Raw genomic sequence first — 22,638 nt, 5'->3', positions numbered from 1 at the left:
AAGGTAGGTATTTTTTAACATTTGCTGACAAGTTGGCAGCGTTCTTTTAAGAAGTGACACTGATGCAAGGCTTGACAGCTCTTTCAGTGAAAAAAATTTCCTGGTATCCAATCTAAACCTCCTCTTGGGCAACTTGAGAACATTTCCTCTTTTTCTGTCACTTGCAACTTGGGAGAAGGGACTGATTCCCACCACACTACAGCCTCCTTTCCAACAGTTGTAGAGATTAACAAGGTCTCCCCTGAGACCTTTTCTCCAGCCTGAACAACTCCAGCTCCCACAATGTTCCTTTGTAAGACCTGTGCTCCAGATCCTTCCCAGCCTTGTTGCCCTTCTCTGGATTTCCTCCAGCACCTCAATGTCTTTTTTGTGGTGAGGGGCCCAAAACTGGACACAGAACTCAAAGTAGTTGAGTATCACCAGTCCAAGTGCAGGAGTATGATCCCTTTCCTGGTGTTGCTGGCCATGCTATTTCTCATACATTTTCCTCATGTCCAACCCAAACCTCCCAGACAGCTACCTGCAGATGCTGCCCAGCGTTACAGCACTGTATGTGCCTTGCTCCCACCAAGAAGTGACTTTCTTGCAGCCTCCCATCAAGGAGCAGCTGGCTGCTGAGAGATGTTTCCCTGTCCTCCTGTTTGTCAGACTGGGCCAGTCCCACTCCCTTAGGAAGGAATCCATGTGCCATTGGTAGCCACCAATCCCCAGATCTCAACATTTCTCCTCATCATCCCAGCCCTGGCTGAGGGGAGTAACATCTCCCCTCGACCAGCCATGCTCTCCAAGAGACCTGCAGTTTTCCAGGCTGCAGTGGGAGCATACTGTGCTGGTTTTCTCTTAGCAGCCCTGTATGTTCTGGAAGAACAACGGCAGCCCAACAGCTCTGCTTCCCCAGTCAAAGCTGCAGCTTTCATCTGCAATTAAAATGGAGCGTTGCAAGGGATGAAGGATACAAAAGGAACCAGCCCAGCCAGAGAGCCATATGGAAAGTATTCAGTCTAAAACAAATGTGGTTTTAGGCAAAGAGAATTGTATCGACTCTAAGTGAATGCAGGGGATCAGCTGAGATTTTAAAACCAGGGCTTTCCAAGGCTTCAGTTACTTTCCTCACGGTAGTACCGCACTCTATTACCCACTGTTCCCATTTCACCAATTAGTTCCAGTTTCTATTTATCATTCCTCATCACAGTTTGACTGGCAGGAACCTGAAGGCACCCAAGATGGAGTTATCAGCAATTGTTAAAATGGCATTACTGATAACTGCTAATCAATCAAAACCAGCATTTTTGTGTGAAGTCTGTGCCAGGCTTTACAAGAAAGGGACTTCTCATTAAAAATGAAGAGCAGCAGCAGGAGCTTACCACAGCCCAGGAGCCATCAGTCTGGTCTGGAAAAAGGCTGAAGGCCCTGACGTCAGCCACACAGGGGAAGATGAAGCTGGATTCACACCCCACAGAAGCACCTACCAAGTTGCTCTCCCACCAGGTTTAGCCATTCCAAAGGGTTGGCACTTCCCAGTCAGAAAGAAATTCCACATTCCTTAAGTCCCCAACAGACTCACTGTCTGCTGCAGTCACAGCTCCTGCACCTCAGTACCCCTTTGTCCTGGTCTCCTGCTCTCGTCTTGGCTCTGGGAAAAAAAATCTGAATTTCTACAAGGAGGATAACCCCGGGACAGCAGACAGTAAGCAACATGAAAAACTCATATCCCAAAGACCAGAGTTTTGTCCTCCTGGACAGGCTCATTCATATTCAAAAAGTCCCTCAGAACCACCACCACCTCAAAAATCACACAGAAAAATTAGAACCGTCGCCAAACAAGCTACACTTGCCAGAGAAGGGATGGGAGGAGGAAGTAATAAATCCCATGCATCATTTAAATCATTCAGCTCCCAATGTGGCCCCTTCCTGTGGGGATACTGAACTCCTCAGGAGCAATACTCTTAAACAGTCTTAAAACAATTAGCTACCAAGTACTTGACTGAACTCAAGGTTGAGTCTTCCTCATCTGCCCATTATTTACCCCTGTAAACATCTCTAAGTATTTTTTTCTCTTTTGTTCCCAATTTAAGTGATTTAACAGCTTTCTGGACTTCTACCCTGGTCAAACTGACCAACTGGTAATCAACTTCAGAACTCATCTAAAGAGCTACCTGCAATTGCATTAAAATAAAATGCTTTTCTATAGTCTGGAAAACGAGAAAGAGCCACTGCCTTGTACCCTCTTCAGTCTAGAAATCCAACATTACTTAGAACTGAACTGCAGGAATCTGTGTACAGTATCTTGGCCCCAAAAATTCAGGGCTGATTAAAACCTTGGTATTGACTTTTCACAGATGAAACGTCCACTAGCATTGCCAAAATTTCTCTCTTTCAGTACTGCAGGAAAGCATTTTACAAATGTAAGCCCAAAGCACAAGGTCTAAGCTGAGGATAAAACATCCTCTGAACAACCACACAAGGAGGCAGCTTGCACTTGCCAAATCATACAGATTCTTCAGGGGGTCTCATCAATTATCTAGCAAAGAAAAATACAAAGTCTTTCCAGAAGAAAAGGGAAGTACTGACCCCTAGCAATCAATCTATAACTGCAGGGAAGAACATACGAAACAACTCAAACCTATTAAGATAAGAGCAAAAAAAAAGCAGTTGAAATTTGAGGCCACAAAAAATTAGGCACTTGAATTTACCACCACAAGTCTAGGTATAAATTTTTCCTTTTGCCTTCCATAGTCACCAAAATTTTTTCTACACTTTGTGCACCATAACTTCAGGACTGGAAAACTGGACCTATAAAATGTGTTCTGCTGCAGAGATGACAGAGATGACTTGGCACAGTCAGTAGACAACATCCATACAGTTTATAAACAACTACCAATCTCTCTGTTCACTGCAGGCAGAAGTCTGGGAGACTGAGTACAGTGACCCTGCCATGGCCAAAGTAACAGCTTGGAGGCAGAAATTGTAGCTGCTAGGAGATAACAAAGTCATGAGAAAAGGCCAAAAATGGTAGCTGGTAAATGAAATCCTGCAATGGACAGCTTGACCAAAAATCATCAGAATCTGCACTGCAACAGCAAACTGGCAGGTTTTTTTAGGGGAAAGGTAGTGTTTGGTTTTTAATAATAATTTTTATTATTATTTTAAATTAAGTTCTAAGTATCAAATGAGACTTACTGATTCTGAACCCTATACTTGAGACTGCTGCCGCTTTACCAGACAGAACTGGTAAGTATGAAAGGTTAAAGAAAAAGTACTAAACTGCTCAGTTCATTCATCTTTCTCAAAAAGAAGTCTTAAGAAGTCCTTAACTCCAATTTCAGAGCTGAGCAACTCACTTGACTCAGTTTACAGCCTGCACTGTTCCACACAAAACCACCACCAGGACTAGAAGAGTAACTCAGACAGATGTGGTTCCTAAATCTCTAAGCTATTTCTTTGGGAAACAACACTCCGTATACTATGCACTTCTGTAAGCATCCAAGCCCTACCTACATGAAGATGTCAGCTGTACTTGCAGCAAAAAATGATAGTTCATTAATGAACAGAAAAAAAAGAGATGCTGTATTTCAATTCTTAAGCCGGTAATTCTAAATTTAATTCCATTTGTGAGGTAAGACTCTGTAAAATATACATACTCATAAAACCTATTGTATTGGCCACTCCTAAATGCAACTGCTTGAGCGGTGACACTCAAGTTCAGGAGACACATGGCAAACACATCCTAAGGCAACTCTACAGGTGCCCTTTTGGGGTAGCTTGTTAAACTAAGACAGGATTCCGCCCAGGGTGCAGAAAGACTGAAGAATGCCAGCCCCACAGAAAGTACCAGGTAAGTCAGAGAGTAAAGCCCCACACTCATGTACTGGCTGTATCATGGCCAGACCTTCACCAGGAAAAAGTTTATTGTTTTCAAAAATACTTTACAACATGATCACTTCTTTCTTCTTCACGCCCCTAACAGGTGCTGCTTTCCACATGGTGCTTTACCATCTTCCAGTAGGTAAATAACTTTGTATATTGGCTTTAAGGGTTGGGGCAATTCAGATACACCATTTTATTTATTTTTTTTTTCCTCACCCACTTTGAAATAGATTATGAAACACAGTGTATTTGACAAGGTGAAAGCAGAGTTTTACCAGCAAAGCCAGGCATCTAAGCTCTGTAGTCCTTTGTGCAACCTATGGCTTTCAATAGGAAAAGAAAAATGTCATTTTACTATAAGTGAAAAGCACAGGGGAAAAGAAAACATCTCAAGTTTCTCATCCAGCAATCCAAACAGGGGTGGCTGCTCTCCCCCTCACCTTCACATACTCTGACTGTTACCCTTCACCATACAGCTATCTCCAAGACACATCAACAGAAAAGAAAGGAAGTAAGAAGACAAAGACAATATCACAGGAAGATGTTTTCCACCCAAAAAATTAACATCCCGTGTCACTTTGGCTATGTGTTACTGGATTTTTTTTTTTTTAAGTTAATGGTTTGACCCAAACTCAATTAAGAAAATGTGAGAAATTCCACTAGATTCAATGAGGACTGGACTGGGGCCATCCCAAGAAGAGTTCATCCTGCAAAGATATTTCCTGCAGTGGGTGAGCCAGCTCAAACAGTGCTGATGTGGCCCTCCGAACTGCGATGTGCTGACTGCTCTAAAAGCACAAGACTCTGGGCTCAGTGATTTCCCTCAGACCTGTCCTGGCACAGAGCAGAACACGAGCTCTAGTGGAGACCTTCAGAATACTGCAGTAGTTAACACGTGTAAAAGTCTATGACCAGAGAAAGTAGGACTGAAATGGAAAAACAAATCCACCCTGAGGCTGACTGGGTTGGTAGGTCCCCTAACATTTTAAAATGCACTGTTAAATTTTTCCCTGTGTGGACTGATCATCTCTCGTAATGCCACTAATTTATACGCTCAACATCAGATCTCCTCCTGGAAATAAGCTAATCAGTTAAAGCAGTAGAAGCAAGGGACATAAAAATCCTTTGTTTCTTGCAGAAAAAAAAAAAAAAAAAAATCATTCAGCACATTTCCACACACTTCTGCTTGGCGCAGAAAGCAGGGACTGGAACACTTTAGTTCCTACAAAGCACAATGGAATCTGTGCCATAATTCACTGGGCTCCGGTCAGGAGTTTTGGGCAGAGGACCAGTATCCAGCGGTAATGTCTGACTTAAGGAAAGCAATTCATTATACATCTGTAGAGGAGTTACCTGGCATCCAGAGGACATTCTTTAAATTGACAGCGTCAACAGAAGTTTCCATTGCTCCCTTTGAAGAGCCCTCTGAATGCTAAGCACATTGGACCAGGGCATTTTTCAAACTCAGGAATGTAATTCTACACGATTAACACGTGTATTACGACTTAGGAAAAACCAACAGTGAGTTACTGAAGGCTTCACGTTCTCCCGTTGACATCAATGCACAGGCTTCCCTCTGCATCAGTGACCTTTGAAAAGAGCCCACTGAGGCTGAACTGTGTCTGTCTCCTACACCCACTGGCTTTGGATGCCTCACATCTGGGCTTCTCCAGTGATAAAACCACTGTGCAAAGGCCCCCAGGAACCTCACAAAGGCTGTCAGAGCACACTACAAGTGCCCATCCAGGGCGTTGTCAAACACCTGCCTGTTCACTGAGTTGGAGAAAAGGCGGTACTGGAGTGACAACAGCTTTGGGGGTTCCTTTTGGGGACAGAGTGGGTGAAACCAGCTGGCAAAGGTACAGGGTTGCCCTCACCATTACTGGCTTCACCCACAGGCTGAGCTCGGGAATTCCTTTCCATTAACTTATTGAGCTATAATTGTCTGTCTGCCCCTCCTGGAAACTGCACCCTTGGTATCTTGCCCTAATCATGATGCTGCTCATCTACATCTGCTAGCATATTTAAACAGCCAAAACCTTTAAACTGCAAGACAACATCGGTGACCATGTCGCTCCCCAGGCAGGTATGGGCGCTACAAAGAACTCCAGCATCAAAACAGATGAAGTGCACGGTCACTGCAACCACATGTGCGGCACAGACAACAGGTACGTGGTTGTGCACATTCCTTGGCAGGACATCCTCCTCTTGTAAGTCACCATGAGGACAGAGCTGCCTTCTAAACCTGGTTGGCTTGAACAGGCATTGCAAGTGATGGAAAAGTGTCATTTGTCTCAGTGCAACCCTCCGTAGCATACACCTGGGCAAAGGTTTGTCAGTCGAGACTTCCAGAGAAAACCAACAATGTACCACATAGAGAAATGTTGGGATGGATTAAGGCTCACCTGTGGTTCCCTCTAAAATGACAACTACAAAGACATGGATAGTGTCTCCAGCCAGCACGACAAGGGGGTACAATCAGGACACCTGGCAAGGGAGAACTGAGACTCAATAAGCTGCGCTTTGCTGTAGGTATTAACCAAGCAACAAAAATTTATGGAAACAGTTCCTTCAACTGGACCCAGAGCTGTAACAGCAAAAGCCATCCATTCTGAGCCATACAGCTCCCAGAACACCATTGTTATAATTTTAAAACTTGCATTTTCCATCTTTCTCTTTCATTCTTCTCAAGACATGCTGTGGACAGCTATGCCTTAAAAACAGCCCCCTTGCTTTATTTTACATAGCTGTGCCACTACAGCATACATTTTTCACTCATAATTGTCACTTGGAGACTGACATCAGTCTCATGAGCACTTAAAGAACTCAAATGTATGTGGTGAGGGATATTTTTGATTTAAGACTGCATTCAAAACTCTTCACTGCTCTCACAGTTTAAACCTCCACAATTCCCAGCTGAAGTGTTGGTAGCACACTTGGTCTCCAACTTATTTTGAAACCTACACCTGCTCCAGAGGGAGAGGCATCAAGTCATTGCTCCTTTAGGTCCAATGAGAGGACAGAAACCCCTGACAGTCCAGAAGAACTGAGCAGGTGGTTTTCAAGCTCTTCTGGCTGCACAGCTCTGGCCCTAGGGCTCCTTGTTGCCACCCACACTAATGTTCATGGCCTGGGCTCCAAAACACATCATTTACATCAGGCCACTGTTTCAGTTCCTGAAGAAATACGACTCACTGCTCAACTCAGCAGCCACTTCTGGGAGAGCAAAACATGAAACCTATTTCAGTGGCAGGCCTCCTCAAAGCTTCCAAACAACAGGCAGTGAGATGGATATGGATGGATATAGCATACTCTGTAAATCAGGCACAGTATTGTAGGGGTGTGACCCTTCTAAAATAAAATCCTCAACTGCTAACAGAAAAGGGAGCAGCATTTATGAAGAATGTACTTAGTATGTCATAAAAACTTTAATTATTCCCAATTCCCTAATAAGTAAAATACAGAAAAAGTTGAACATTTGGCAGACCCATTTCGGAAGTATTTTTGAAACCAGCTACTCCAAAACCAGCATTGAAAGGTGGCTTTTAAACTTGTCAATCAAACTATCCCTTTGCCTAGATACATTTCCTCCACCTGGCTGTCTAATACTAACTCACATTGATATTAGTGTACTTTTCTTTAGGATTATCATCAATACACCTTTCAAGGTCCTGATAATATTAGCTTGCTTACATCTGAAGTCTTAGAAGTTCTTCATCTGGTGAAAATAATTTTGTTTCTGGTGGATTGTTCCCTTTTACATAGCTTAACTGTATCAGCCAGAGATACTGCCAAAATGACTGACAACATAAGGATTTTTCTACCTATGCAGGAGAGTCATAGTTCTGACTCCAGCTGTTCCTTGAGAGTCCAGAAAACTGGCAGAGGATTAGGTGGTATCATCAGCAGAATTAGGCTTATAGCCTTTAAGTTTTTGATAACAAATAAAAATCAGATCTATAATATTTGACTAAGTTTCAAATGTTAACACAGGTATCCTTTCAATCTTTGTTTACTGACTTCAAGTCTCACCTTTTCTAAATTTAAAAATAGAAGACTGCAAGGAGGAACTGGATGCCTGTGGTACTCCTGTTTGACCTGAAGCTCTCTGGCTTCAGTAGAAACCTCTATTTCATGACATCTGTCACCGGAAATTTGATTTGCAAGAAGAGGGGCTCACTGATTTTACAGAAAAATAAGTTTATAGCAAAGCTCACCTATTTCTTTCACATCAACAAGAAGGAATAGCCTGAGGTGTCAATGGATCTGATAAAGCCATTGATCTCAAATGGTTCTACATACACCCCTTCAACTCCCCATCTGCAGGATAAAGGGAGTAGTAGTGTTTCTGTGCTGAAATGCACCTGAGGTTTCCCAGTGCTGACACCACACTGCCTCACGAGACTCCTGGCTGTCTCAGCTGGCAGCTCCCTTGACACTCAGATTCTTCCTAGTGTGCAAGAAACTCGCACTTCTTTGCCTCACTGGACATTCAATTGTAGAAATAGCACAAATACCAACTTACAACAGCTTAAGCTCTGCTTCTGAGATAAATCAGAGCCTGAGGCTGCTTTAAATGGTGCAGGCTGAATTTAATCTGACTGCAATCACAAACATGACAAAAGCACAGGATGAAGTTAGAAGCGAGCTTGTTTTCCTCTAGATAATCCTTGTACAGGCTGTCCTCTAGCCCTAGTCAGAAGTTCAGTGACAGGAAGGAAACCTGCCTGAGGAAATCAACATGAACCCACACCAAGCAACTCATGCCATGGCCAGACATGGTCAGGAATAAAACACCCCCCTTCAAAGTCTGTGTCTTTCCACTTCGTCACCACACTGTTTTCACCTACACTTTGTTCTTGTTTTCATACTTGTGTTCTTTATTTACTACAAACTGTGGTAATTTATTTGTTTCTAACAGTCTAAGATGAAGCACGCACTACATCAAAACTGTGCCAGGCAAATAACATTGCCACAAAGCTAACAGACCTACAATTTTGGTTAGTTTCCTCTTTAAAATTAGGGACACCTGACTCATACTACTTTTTAATGTGTATTTTTGTTGTCAAAGAAGGTATTGAAAACACACTGTCCATTTAAGAGAAGTGGACAGCACAGAAGAGAAACTCACAACAGGGTCCTGGATACTTGGAAGGCACACCTTCCCTGGGACATCCCTGACTTCCACCTGCATGCACACACCATCCTCACACTCTCCTCACAGCCACCTCTGCAAAGGCTGCGACCTTTAACAGCATTGGCCCTGGAAACACAGCTTAAAGAAGCCCATTGGTATCACAAGTGGTAACACTCTCCTTAGTGGGGAGAAGTGAGTTTTAAGCACAGTTCATATTGCTCTCTCTGACTGCACAAGAAGGTAGGAGAAGAAATCCCTGAGAGATTCCAAAGGCAGCAGGATCTCCCTGAGCAACTCCACGGCTCCTGAGGGCAGACCCAAGGGCACTCACACATCTGTCACTGGTGCCTGGGGCAAACTCATGGGCTTCAACAGGCTCTTCCAAGCAAGCTCCTAGGGAGCAGGGCTCCCCTTTGCTTGCCACTACCCCACTCTACTGCCTGTCCCTCAAACATTTCAAAGGCTGTCAGAGGCATGGGGATGCAGTGGCACTCTAAGTTCCACCTGGGACCCAGGCAGGATTTTGGCTGCATAACCCGTGACAAGCAACAACACTTATTCTCCTCTAACCTGACAATTTTGTCCATGACAACAGCAGAAAGTGGCATGAAGACAACAAAAAGATTGCACCAGGATGGAAATTATCCCTCCTATGAAGTATACTGACTCCCATACTGAGAGCTGCCACCTCTGAGACACAATCTCTACGTGCGTTTCTGTGACAAAGAATTGACTGCTGGTACAAATGCACACGGTAAAATCCAGCATGGCAGTAAGAAGAAATAACATCAGCTGCTAGCACTGCTCCATTTAACTGAAGTTTGTGGTGGTTTCATGGAAACCTGGAATAAGACAGAATATTTGTTCAGACTGACAGTCTCAGTGCCTTTTCATGTTCTGTGAAGCTGCCACTGAGGAAATGTTTCATTTCCACATGAGGAAATATATGCAAAGCTTTCTTTAAGTTGCAGGTGAAACTCCACAGCTGATGCTCACACAGGTATGGCTAGATGGGAAAGATGACAGGATTACAAGCCCACAGATGCCCTTCTCTCCAGCACTGACACCAGCACAGAGCTTGCACAATGCTGCTCTGCCCGGACTGGACGTTGGTCCTGGGTGTGTGTTACTGCACTGCAGTTTATCCACAGTTATTGTCACCCCCACACAAGCCTGCACATGAGACAGCCTATTTCCCTCTAGCTGGACCTCAAAGGATGCCCACAGGTGAGGTAGTAAAAAAAAAGAGAGTATTGTTTCTAGGCTCTCAGGCATCCCCTCCACCACTGCTCCCTCCCCCTGTGCCCGCACCTGAGGAAGCTTTGAAGTGGGTTGGCAGGGGACACAAGTCAGAGCCAGAGCACACGCTTCTGTGAGCCAACCTCTGTCCTGCTCCCCAGAGCTATGGCCATAGATCTCCAGTAAGGAAAACACACCTATTAAAATGGCACTGCTCATTAGGAGGCTAACTAAACCGTGGCAGCATCTTTATGCTGCGCACCTGGATCATTTCTTATGAACCTAAATCTTCACTCCACTGCTCTCCTTTCCGTGCAATCTCATTAAAACCAGTGGCATGTTATAGAAGCACTCAAGTGAAGCATGACACCCTGCTTGTTCAAAGGCTAAAGAAAACAGTGTATGTAATTATCCTGATGGAAGATATGGACCAGGCTTACGGGAAGTCACAGCAGGAAGCACAGCTCTCTTTCTGCACCAGTTTCACTCCAACCTCATCAGGCAGTGGTTACCAACATCCATAAAGCACAAACCTTTGCATGCTTTGTTTGTATTATTCACTTTATCTGAGAATTCTATTTTTAATTAAACACTTCTATCCAAACACCCAATTTCCTTCCAAATTTCTCTCTGTTGGTTGCTGGGATGGTTTATGGACCATCCTCAAAGTGGGAGACAAATGGTAGCCTACAGCCTACGCTGTTTTGGTTTGTTACAGACTAGGGGAGGAAAGTGACAACTCTCAGTCACCTTCACATCCCCTGAAAAACCTGTTAATCTCAGCTGTTTTAACACTCAGCTAATGGACTACATCAGTCATTTGTGGACACAGCAACAAGTGTTAACCAAGCCACAACAAGTAAAAAAAACCTCAAGGCTTCAACTGTTACTCAGAAATCTAGGATTTTGAAAGTTTCAGAAAACTGATTTTCTCTTATACAAAGAGAAATAAAAAGGGAAAAGATGATCAATAAGACACTTCTGAAATGAAGACTGGGTTTGAACCCAAAGCGTTGGCAATCTGGATGCTGTGGCTCTGGTTTTAGTTCATTCCTTTACACATATCACAGACTTCACCACAGCATCCGACTTACATTTGGGGTGGTTGGTTTACATCTCTCTCTGAAACCACCTCAATATAGATAAATTTGCTCCCTTACCCAGTGAAATAGCACAGATTTTTTAATCAACTGGAGATTCATATGTTTATGTAAAGTCTTTCCATTCCATCTCTAGCTGAAGTGCATGTTCAACTTTCCATTTGAAACTGCCAAAAATGCTTCAGATTCAAAGTCAGAGAGTAGGAATTCAAGCTTCATCATGCATTGAAGGAAAATAAAATTTTAAACTCTCCATTTTTATTTCACATTTCAAAGCCTTTAATAAATCAGAAAAGTTAGTTTCCCAAGTTGCAGGTTCACTAAGAACAAAACTCAGGCTCAACATTAGTCTCTGCTCTTTCATTAGCAGCTCTGAGATTAAGTTTCTTTACAGAGACTGGAAAACATAAACCTTAAAATAACATAGTCTTTGCTGCTTCTCTTAATGGAAAATGCAAATAAAAACCACTAAAATATTACTTACCTACCTCTAATATAAAACGGTTCATGTTTCATGCCTTGAAGTAATACCTACTCTGATTCTTCTAACTTTATTCCACATTATTTATTGCAACAGTTCTTTCAAAAAGTACACATGTAGCATTGTACCCTAAAAGGGAAGCTGGTGGCACACCCTCCAAGGCTCCCAAAGTGCAAAACTCATAGATCCTAGATAAGTGCATGCCAGGGAAATGGACTGAATACTATGATGGCTGTTCTTAGGAGCCCTGTATTAGGTTGGGCTCAGATAGGCAGAGATCTTCATTACTGATAAATTACTTCCTTATTTCATTTCTTTTTCAAAGAGCAGTCATATTCAAAGCAATGTCTTCATGCAAAGCCCTGGGCTGTTTCACACATTATAAGCAGTTCAATCATAGCTGAGCAGACAGAGCTGAGACACACGGCAGCCACTTGGATTCGCCTCATCATGATTTGTCAAGTACTGGGACAGCTGGCAAAGATTTTACCCAATTAATAACCTTGAAAAGCATCTGAACATATAAAAAAGATGCAGTCACAGCTCTGCAGGTTTGTAAAAAAGAAACTATGTTTTCTTCCTTGGGTTAGCCCAGAGATATCTGGAACTGAAAATACACATTGGTTTGGGTCCCCAATGCTGAGGTTCAAGACTTGCAGCTTCTCCCCACAGAGCACAGAATATCCCTGACTAGTGCAACGTACAGCAAGAGGAGACTCTGCGGAAGAAAACCAATCCCTCCTGATAACAAAGCCTCTACAAAAAATCAGGAGAGCAAGTCTCAGGAAGGACTTCCAGAGCCTTTAACATGCCATAGCTAGCAGCCCGCTAGAGCTACGTGCCAATGTGCATGGACTCCTATTTTACGCTATTCATGTTTGGTGTTTGAACACCCAAAGTGGGAGATTTGGAAGGAAGGATGCAGTGGAAGGGTGTATTAATGCAGCCCACTCTGACTGCTGCTAGGTCAGGACCTGTGACACCAAGCTTGCACTGGTGCAGTTCAGAGGAATAAAGCTTTCTAACACCAAAATACCCACCCAGCACTGCCTGCTTTGCTTGTGAGCTCTGACCCACCCATCACCATTGCTGGTGACCTAAATGTTGTGATGATGAACAATAATTCCACCGCTCTTCGAGCCTGAGCTTCTGAGGAAAACCAACCCTTACTTCTGTGGCAATGGTAGCATCCTCTACTCTCACAGGGCTTTGACAGATCTGCAGGGCAAGGACAGGTTACCCAACAGAGCTATGGGCAGCCTGAACCTGGGTGTTCCGTGCAGCCAGTGCTGGGGAAGCGGCCCTGAAGCAACAGCAGAGACAAGGTCCGAGCTTGGATCCTTCAAACCAAGGCTGGCTGCTAAGAGCAAGGCAAGGAAATACTATTTTTCAAGTAGCTTAAGTAACTTGCTACCATTTTGTGGGTTGGCCATCTGCTACCCTTCAACATTTTGCTGAAGCTGCAAAGCTTCCCGAAACACAGTGATTTCCTCCCATACAAAGGGGCCCCAAATTACTCAAAAGCTCCTACAGACATTTTGAAGTTTCACTATTTGCCTTCTCAGTTTTTATAGGGACTACTTGCAAGCATAAGAAAAGTTTGGGGGTTTTAAAAATATATTTATACAGCACAAGCAGAGAAAAAAATGTATTTGTAAAAGGCTAACTGCTGAAAAAGCCAAGTGGTTCATTTCACATTGCAAAAAATCTTGCAAACTATGTCTAATTTTATAAGGCTCTTATGTTTGGATTCATAGGGTCTGTTTCTGCCACCCTTACTACAATTACTAGCAGCTTGTTCTGTAAGGATCCAGTCCTGCGAAAAACCTTGCTTCTCCCAAAGGAAAGCAACAGGTAGAATGGTAGGCATGTGCTAAAAATAATTCCTCCTGTCTTCAAACACACCACCCTCTTCCAGAAGCATCCATACTGACTCATCAGATACTCTGATGCTTACACCCACCAAATCCCGAGGTCCATCTGAGCTCTCACTTCAGCCCCCTCCACGGGCTTAATCCTTCCTCTCTCCCTATTGGTGTTAGGAAAAAAAATCTTGTTTTTGCTTTTATTTCCTTCTCCCTTCCCTCTGTTGACACACACATGGTTTCTTCCCTCCACTCCCAGTGGGAGTGTGGACATCATCCTCTCCCAGACACGCTCCCACTGTGCAGGCACAGCTGTGCCCACCACACCACGCTGCCTGTGCCAGCATAACACGGGACCACTGGCTCGTCACCACTATGAGGAAAGACTGAAGCCAGTTCAAAGCCACTTCTCTTTTAATTTCACTTGAGCAGTGGTTTGAAATCTGTTTTCAACCCTCCAAGATTTCACACTCATTCCCATTCCCGTGTCACATCATCAGCTGCAGGTTTCCTGCCCGACCTGCACGATGTGATACCAAACAAAACCGGAATCCCACAATGTCTTCTGCCACTCATCACCCCTCCCTGAGGGTAACTTAAACAGCTGCTTTTGCAGAGGATAGAAAGTGTGTTTGCAGAGGTGTCTGGCCCTCAGCAACCAGCGCTTCCAAGAGGCATGGCGCATCCTGCACTGGGAGCTGACTTGCTGGGAGGGCAGATGAGCACATATGATCTGAGACACCTTGTGGCAATAAATTTGTGCTCAGCAACTGAAACCCAGCAGCTCTGATCTGATTGGGAAGGGCTTTCATGAAAACATGTACAGTGCCCACTGAGCATTCAGTCTCCTGACTCCAGTTTAAGCTCAGGCTCTTGGAGGAACGGTTTGAATTACAGTAGCCATTAAGAGTGAAGAAAAGGAACTCAGAGCCCTGGCAGAGCCATCACCACACTGCAAACAAAATAATGCATCACTGTACACATCTAACACAGAAATTTGGCTTGCTAATATTGCTGTTTAAGGTTTAGACTTTCTAGGTTTCCAATACTGTTGCTATGCCATCGCAGAAGAGCTTTTCTAGTTAATTTCATATTCTTTTGGCTCTGTTTCTTTGTAAAGACAGCAATTTTGCTTCTGCATACATTCAGCTTTGGGCAACTGGGCAATTCACAAGACATCAGTCATTACTTCTTGTTTGGAAAATTTCAAGTAGAAAAGAGTAACGTCTTAGCTTGGGCAGTTCTTCAGCCTGCAGCATGGAAAAAACACCCAACTCATTTTTAAAACAGGACCAGCGGAGCTCAGGAAAGGTGAGATGTCACTTTCAAACTTTGTCTTAGACTTTTGAATGAAACCAGGCCTTGGGATCCCCAACCCACCTCCCCAGTAACACAATCTTAGACACTTATCAAATACGTACATTAAAAATACATGCAACCTGAAATCATCCTGAAGTCTCACACCACCAAAGCCAAATGGAGCATTTGCATCGCTGCCATTTGGTTTTAAACTGTTGATAGCACCTCTGCTTTGGGGGACATCAAACCAATGGCACAGCTGGGGCAGAGGCTGTCACGAAGCTCAGCCGCTGCAGACGGCGCGGCTGCAAACACGTAACCCAGAGCACCCGGTCCTGCAAAGCGCAGCGAGCCCTCGGCCAAGTCACCGCATCGATGCTGGCTTCACACTGCTGCAGCCTCTTGGCACGTGAGCTGAGGGCCCTCTGCACGCAGCCCTTGCTAAAGACCACACAATTATGTCACCAAACTCGGCATGGCTTCGAAAGGGATGAAAGGGAAAGACATGGCAGGCTGTGTGAAAGTGCAGCTCTGTTACTCGTGCAGGGGCAGACTCTGACGCTGTTAGGTGCTTCCACATGAAGCAAGACACTGCCCAGCAGGACTTACAGCACCTAAATCCATGTATCTGGCTGTAGCCTTCGTCCTGCACTGCTCCCAGACCTTCCCCAATACCTCAGCAGCAAAGGCAAAATTAAACACTGTCTTCCTGAGGCTGACAGCATGAAGCCTGGCTACTTCTCAGGCTGTGGGAGGGGTGCTAAGATTGGGAACTACATGCTACTCCCTCTCTCAGAAGCAGGAGCATCCAGGGGCTCTCAGAGGGCTGACCAGGCAGGTGGCAGGGCTTGGGCTGGTCTCTGGTACCACAAACTTCCAGCCATGGCAGCATGTTTTGCCAGTTATATTGGCTGCTTTCTGTTGTGGGAATTTTAAGGCACTCTCAGTAGTTTTTCCCTGATGCCAGCTAAACCCTTCTGTATATCCTTCCAAGGACATCACTCTGAAAGAAGGGATTAAGCACTTCATAACAGAATACCAAAACAAATTACTTTGACTATTCAATTTCTCTTATTTCTGTCTCCTTTTTTTAGAGACAACGAAACACTAACATTCCAGCAGTCCTTCGCTTTTCCCCAAAAAGAAGTTTCAGCCAAAATATTGCATTCAACACTACAGTAAACATGACAAATAACCATTTGAAGAGTGGCCTCTCATTTTACAGAAAGTGTACATACTAAGAACAACCAACTCCTCCAGTGGAAAAACAATCAGTTTAGCGCAGGAAGAATATAACAGTCGGAAAGATTTGCTGGAACCTGGACCATTGCAGGATGCCCAAGAGCACTTAATAACTATGTAATAGTGGAATAGCTGCACTGGAACTGTGAAATATGAACACACTCCACAGTCCTCAAAGAGCAATTTACTGTTTAATGAAGAGCTGATTTGATGACTGAGTTACTCACTGAAGAGGAGTGATTTAAAATGCACACTTCTCCAGAGCACTTTTTAATGTGTACATCGTTAAATTTGGATGTACTTTTCCTGTGTTCTTCCAGGATGGGGAGAAGCTTGGACTGCCTTCCTTACCACTGGATTTCAGTGTTACATTTGATGTAACTAACAATTTCTCTTTGTTTAGGAAGAGCTCTGTTTAGAGCACACAATTTCTACATGTCTTGGATCTTTCTTCCACTTTTCCTTGCTTCTCCACCCCTTAAGACTATTCGCTTTAAATACAGACCTGCCAAATGCAAAAAAAAATGGAGACACATGCAGACTGATTTTGGAGGCACTGAAGAGTGCTCAGCTCTCACCACAGCACAGAGATGTGACACAGCCAGGGTACACAACCCAGCCTGGCACGTGGGAAAAGCTGCTGTGTCCCACTGCACAGGTGTCATTTATGAAGAGCTAACAGTGGGCCAGAGGTTACAAGTTCAATGAGAGTGAGGTACAGTAACTGCTGCTTGAGAAAGGTACAATTTAACCCAGAGAGATTTTAACCACCCTGAAAGTGCTGTGAACAGTACAAAACATGCTGAAGTCTAAACACACATTTGCAGAAACTCTGAGTAGGAGAAAAGACCTTATATGACATCCCAGGCAGCAGTTCCAGAGGACTGGGGAGGAGAATTTGCCATTTCCAGAGCTACATGACCCAGAAGCCATGTGCCTTAGGAGGGCAGGATACAGTACAAGAGGCTGGAGAGAGGTGGGTACCAGGTCCCATCCAGCAGAGAGGAGGCAGAGGGAGCTCAGCAGCCTGCACAGGTCTTGCTGGGGACCAGAAGCACATGAGCTACCAGCACAACCTCTCATCTCCAGGCAAATCAAGACCACTGTTTGATGTTGCTCTTGTTAACTCTGCTACTGGTATAGCAGTTAAGCACTCAACCATGTGGTACACTGTGGAAAAAGTTATTTTTCATTACAAGCTTGTCTCAAGTTTAAAGAGGAACCAGGGAAAGCAGACACTTTCCAGGTGCTAGTACATCCCCCAGAAGAAATGAATCCAACTACAGAGGTGCTGCAGGCAAAAGCTGCTGCCTCAAGTAAGAATAAATGTGAGAGCTGGGATCAGAGTGTCCAGAGTCAATGTAGCCAGGTACAAGGGCAGTGCAATATCCTGCTGATCTAAACACCTCTTTGGTAAGAGGCAAGCAGTGTAGATGCAGGACCAAACCACACCTCTCCTCTAAATCCCTAGGCATCCAGGGTGTGGAGGAAAGTTAAGAAACGTGTGTCCCGAGACTCAGAGAACAGACAGCAAAGCAGAAGATCTTCTCAGTTTTCGTTAAGTCTTGTGCAATTTAAGCCACTGTCTTGATCTTGGCAGTGCTTATTTTGGCACGACAGTTTGTGAACATTCAACACAGACCGTAGGTTTTGCAGCCAACAGGGCAGCAGAATAAGCAGCTGTATAGCAAACACATATATGAAAATGCAAACATGATTTCAAAGGCTTTCTATTGGGTCATGCACAGCAAAGGATCTTTCAGACAACCTCACATTTCTTCAAGACACCCATCACTCCTCTACTGACCTGAAAATGTAAGCCATAGCACTCCTCAGGGGCTATGATGTTAGTGCAAACATAGCCAAAATGCAAGTTCTCAACCCACATGGAAGAAAATACTTGGGCTTCTCATGAGACAGAGGGAAAGGATCTCCACAGCTTCAGTATTTGCTGCTCTGCTCTGGATTTCACTGCCTCACAACCCAGCAGTGCATCCCTTCCTCTTGTGCTGGGCAGGAGCAATGGCTGCAGAGGTGAAGCCATCTTTCTCATCTTGGGGAATAATGAAAACACTCATAGTTCCAAGTGAATTAAATGTCACGTGCATTCAAAGGAATAAAAACAATCCCACCGTGCAGCACACCAGTGAAAATGTTGCTGCTTTAGGGAGCTGTAAAAGAAAAATGACACACGGCAATTTCAGGGCTAGAAAACAACAACAGGGATTGCTGGCACCTGACTGAAGGATCAGTACAGAGTCTGCAGGGCTGGGAGAACCCTCTCAAGGCTGCACAGAAGAGTGGTACACCTGCAGCTTGGAGGAGAAAATAGCAGCATGGAGCTTCCCAAGAGGAAGGCACATCATTGTCCACACCATTTCCTCTGGAGAAGCGACCACTTCTCCCGCTTAGTGCATTAGCAGTCTGTGGGAGACATGCCTATCATCCATGCCCCCTCCTCTTTCCCAGCAGGAAGCATGACAAAAGGCAAATGTTCCCATGATACATGCGCCTAGCTATGGTTCGCTCAGGCAGGCAAGGGGGGGAGTAAAGGGATACTAATTTATGAAAATAGATAACTCAAGTTAAACAAGATAAGCAGATCCTGACACTTCAAAACTAAGAGGGGGGAAAAAAAAAAAAGTGTTGATTTGGCTGCAGTTTTTGCATATTTGGGATCACACCCAGACTACTAAACACAGGTTCACTCTAGAGGTCACTGGTTAGGAAGAGGTTCCAGTCCTGATTATACTTGAGCTGCAACAGCGTAAATGTAAGAGACCTAATGCCCGGTGCCAGCACATCCCAATGCCAACTTGGCCACACTCCTGAGCACTTCCTCAGTGACAGACAGAGATGTGTTACCTAACACCCAGCTAGAGACACCAGGGTCCTAGACATGCACCAGAACTGAGCCTGGTGGAAATACTGCTGTGCTTCCTTCATGTGAGGACAACAGCCCACCTGCAGACATCTGCACACAACATCTAGCAGATATAAAGTCCAACTTCAGTTATCTTGAGAACTTACAAGTCACATTTCAGTGTGGGAAATGTGTCCAGCATGGGAAATATGATCACTGCATGTGTCTGAGCTATATTTTTGGGCAATTGAACACTCACTCAACACACTGATCATAGACACAAGATCCCATGCCCCCTGCTGGCGTGCCTTTGTCTTGCTGCATCATCTACTCAGCCCCCCCTCTAATTTCTTTCTGTATAGATCAGCTTCTGAAAGTATCTTCTTAACCACACAGTGAGCCAAAATCATGTGCTATCTGAAGAGCTGGAATCACAGACTTGGACAGCACAGGAGCCTTCATACATCTGACACACCCAGAGGCTGGTACAGAGCTATACCGTTAAAACTATTACAGCACTGTCCTAAATAACTGAGAAGATACATTCCTTAGAGCTAAATGAAGTGGAAAATTCCTTTGGAGACCCTTCTGCTTTCCCTGTTTATGTCAGACAGTCTAGACAAGTAAGGAAAATGAGAGTTAGTGCTGCTGTCAGAAAGGCTCTTGCTCTGACCATAGCCTCTTCTTAATGTTTCCCCCAAATTTCTCCCGTTGGCCACAGTTGGTGCTTGAATACTGTTTGTCTAAGCGAATAAGGTGAGTGGGTGGGTATCCATTCTTCCACACATGGGATCTGGCAGCAAGCAACAAATCTCTACTGGCAATACACAAATAAGATCTGTCCCTTGAGTTGGCTCCAGCACAACACCCTTCTCTTAGGCTTTCTTGGCCCAAGGACTGCCACAACAATCCTGGGCACAGGCCACACACTGACTTTCTATTTTGATAAACAGAACACAGTCAATGACAGCACCAGCCCAATGCCAAACCCTTACTGGGGAAAAAAAAATCTTTCTTTTCTTTCCACAGACAAAATTTGAAGGGCTCTTTCACTTCATTGGAGCCTGTCTGCTGAGCCAAGGCAGCCTCCCTTTCTCACAGACAAGGTACTTAGACAACGGCTCCAAAATCCACAGTGAGTTTGGGACAGGTCCCCGAGACAGAGCACATGCAGTAAAGGTGGTCAGCAGGACCATTTCAAACACAGCTAGAGTGTGAGAAAGCAGGACCAAGGGCAGCAAAAATGCTCAGCAGCGGCTTTTACACCCTGAGAAAGAACTCCAGAACACACCAGCCCTCCTGCCTGAGACTGCACTTGCTCGGGGGCACAGCCTGTGTTTAGCAGCTTATAAACTACTCCCTAGACCGGAGAAGGAATGTGGTGCCCACTCAATGTAGCCAGCACGCCAACAAGGACAGGGAGCACACAGGCAGACCACATTCAGTCCTGTCCAGCCACTCTGGGGTTAACAGCGCAGCATTCCTACTCCAGCAGGTTTTGGTGTGCTCCAGAGTTCCATAGCTGGGAAGCACGCAGAGCTCTGTGCAGCACTATGCCAACACATTTGGGTTTGTTCAGAAATTGGCCTAATTTTCACAGTACATTGGTGTGGGACTGCAAACAAGGAAAGACTATATGGATATTACACACAAAATTTTTAGTGAAGTGTCACAGTCTCCAAGAATCACTTTAGACATTGCACAGTCAAGGAAGCAAGAGTCTGCATGCACTCGACGGCTAGCACTTTTCCTCGGAGGCTATGACATTTCTCACGATTTGCCTCACTAGCAGAACACAAACTCCCCTGCTCCCTTCCCTCGTCCTCTCACTCGCCGGCAGGCAGCCCCAGAGGTCCAGCTCCCGCTCCGTTTACCACTGCCACAAGGGAGCACTACTGTAAAACCGCTTCCAGGAGTGTGATCCCGAGTTTAACCTGGACGGGCACAGCAAGTTGCAGTGAGACGACAGTTCCAGGTCAAGCAGATCATTCCGGTTGTTTAGCTGCACGCTAAAACTCACCAGGAGCCGCGGGTGACATGAAGTCCCGGGCTCTGCCGCACAGCCCAGAGCTGCAGGAAGGGTTGGGGAGGATGCGATCGTCCTCCGCCGGCTCCTCTGCGACTACAGCACGGGGCTGGAGATGGGACAGCCACCACATCCAGAGCCCGGGGACAAGTGTCCCTGTGCTGCTCTGACTACCGTAACCCCAAGAGACACAATCTGAAATGCCTCCGGTACGTGTGTCTATACCCTGTCTTTATCCGTGCTCTGGGGCAGACCTTGTGGCCACAAGCTGACGAGATTCGGTTCAGCATCGCCTGTGGCGCAAAAAGTGCCGCGGGGGCTGCAGTGATCGCACGCTGCTTCCACGAGGGAAAGGACGGGGCAGATCTGCCACTGTCCCCACAACGCCACCTCCAGAGCAGCTTAAACCTGAGCCTGCGGGCCGGGGGAGCTCTGACAGCAGCGCCAGCCTCGCCCAGGCCGACAGAGGGCTCGATCCACGGGACTCCGGCGGTGGGAACGATGAAAAGAGGGCTCTCTCCCGGCTTCCCGCGGAGATGCAGCGCTGGGCTGCCCGGTGTCAGTGCCGCTAACCAGGCGAGCGGGGCTCCTCAGCAGAGCCCGGACGGGACGATGGAACCAGCGCGCGGTTCCAGGGGGGAAAAGGCACGCACGGGCTGAAGGCAAGCGGGAGGCTGTCACCCTGCGGTGCCATCTGCTCACGTCTGGCCACGAGCGTCCTTGCGGGCTGCAGCCCTGCGCTCCTGAGCCGCCCGAAACGCAGCGGGCTAACCCACGGAGGGTCGCGGCCGCTCCCCGAGAGCCGGGTGACCCGCGGGTGCCGAGGCTCGCCCGGCTTTGCAGCTCCCCTCCCCGCTCGGGGGGCAGCGGCCGAGGGTCGCGCACACACAGGGGCGGCGGCAGGTGCCTCCGCCGGGGCAGGGGAGCGGCCGGCTCGGCCGGGTGTCCCCGCCATACCCCGCGGCGCCTGTCCCCGTGCCGGGCGGGGCCGGAGAGCGGAGAGCGGCGCCGCCGGGCATCCCCGAGCACCGCGTCCCCCCCCGAGCCCCGCGGCACGTCCCCGCCGGGCAGCGACACGCGTGGGACGGCAGCTCCCGCGTACCTGGCAGCGCGGCGGGCAGCAAGGCGGCCAGCAGCAGCGGCAGCAGGGCGGCCCAGGGGGCGGCGGGCCCCGCCATGGGGCCGGGGGCGCGGGGCGCGGGCGGCGGGAGCGGCGGGGCGCGGAGCTGCCGCCCGCCCGGCGATCGTCTCGGCGGGGCTGCCCCGCTGCTGCCTGCGCGCCCCGCCGTCTCCTCCTCCCGGGCTGCCGGGACACTGCAGCGGGGCGGCCCCGCGGAGGCGGGAGCCGGCCCTCCGCCCCCCCGCGGCCCCGGCCCGCCCGCCCCGGCGCCCGCGGCATCCCCCGCCTCGGAGTGCGAGCACCTGGCTCTTTCGGGAAACGTCTCCCCAAGGAGACCACGAGCTCCGAGGCTGCCCCCCCCCGCACCGGGGGAATTTCAGCTGGCCCGCGCGTGTTACG

The 22,638-nt window shown here is 46.6% G+C and overlaps 1 protein-coding gene across 1 annotated transcript in view; it reads right to left on the bottom strand.

Annotated features, from left to right (window-relative positions):
- Window positions 1–22,297, bottom strand: part of FNDC1 (fibronectin type III domain containing 1) — a 62,535-nt gene extending 40,238 nt beyond the window's left edge. Inside the window, exon 1 of the mRNA XM_040060268.2 lies at window positions 22,222–22,297. Within this exon, the coding sequence (XP_039916202.2) occupies window positions 22,222–22,297 (76 nt within the window). The remainder of the gene's footprint in view (window positions 1–22,221) is intronic.
- Between the last annotated feature and the right edge of the window lie 341 nt (window positions 22,298–22,638).

Source organism: Hirundo rustica, chromosome 3 (genome assembly GCF_015227805.2).
Source record: "Hirundo rustica isolate bHirRus1 chromosome 3, bHirRus1.pri.v3, whole genome shotgun sequence".
NCBI lineage: Eukaryota > Metazoa > Chordata > Aves > Passeriformes > Hirundinidae > Hirundo > Hirundo rustica.
This window is presented reverse-complemented; position numbering and strand designations above follow the sequence as displayed.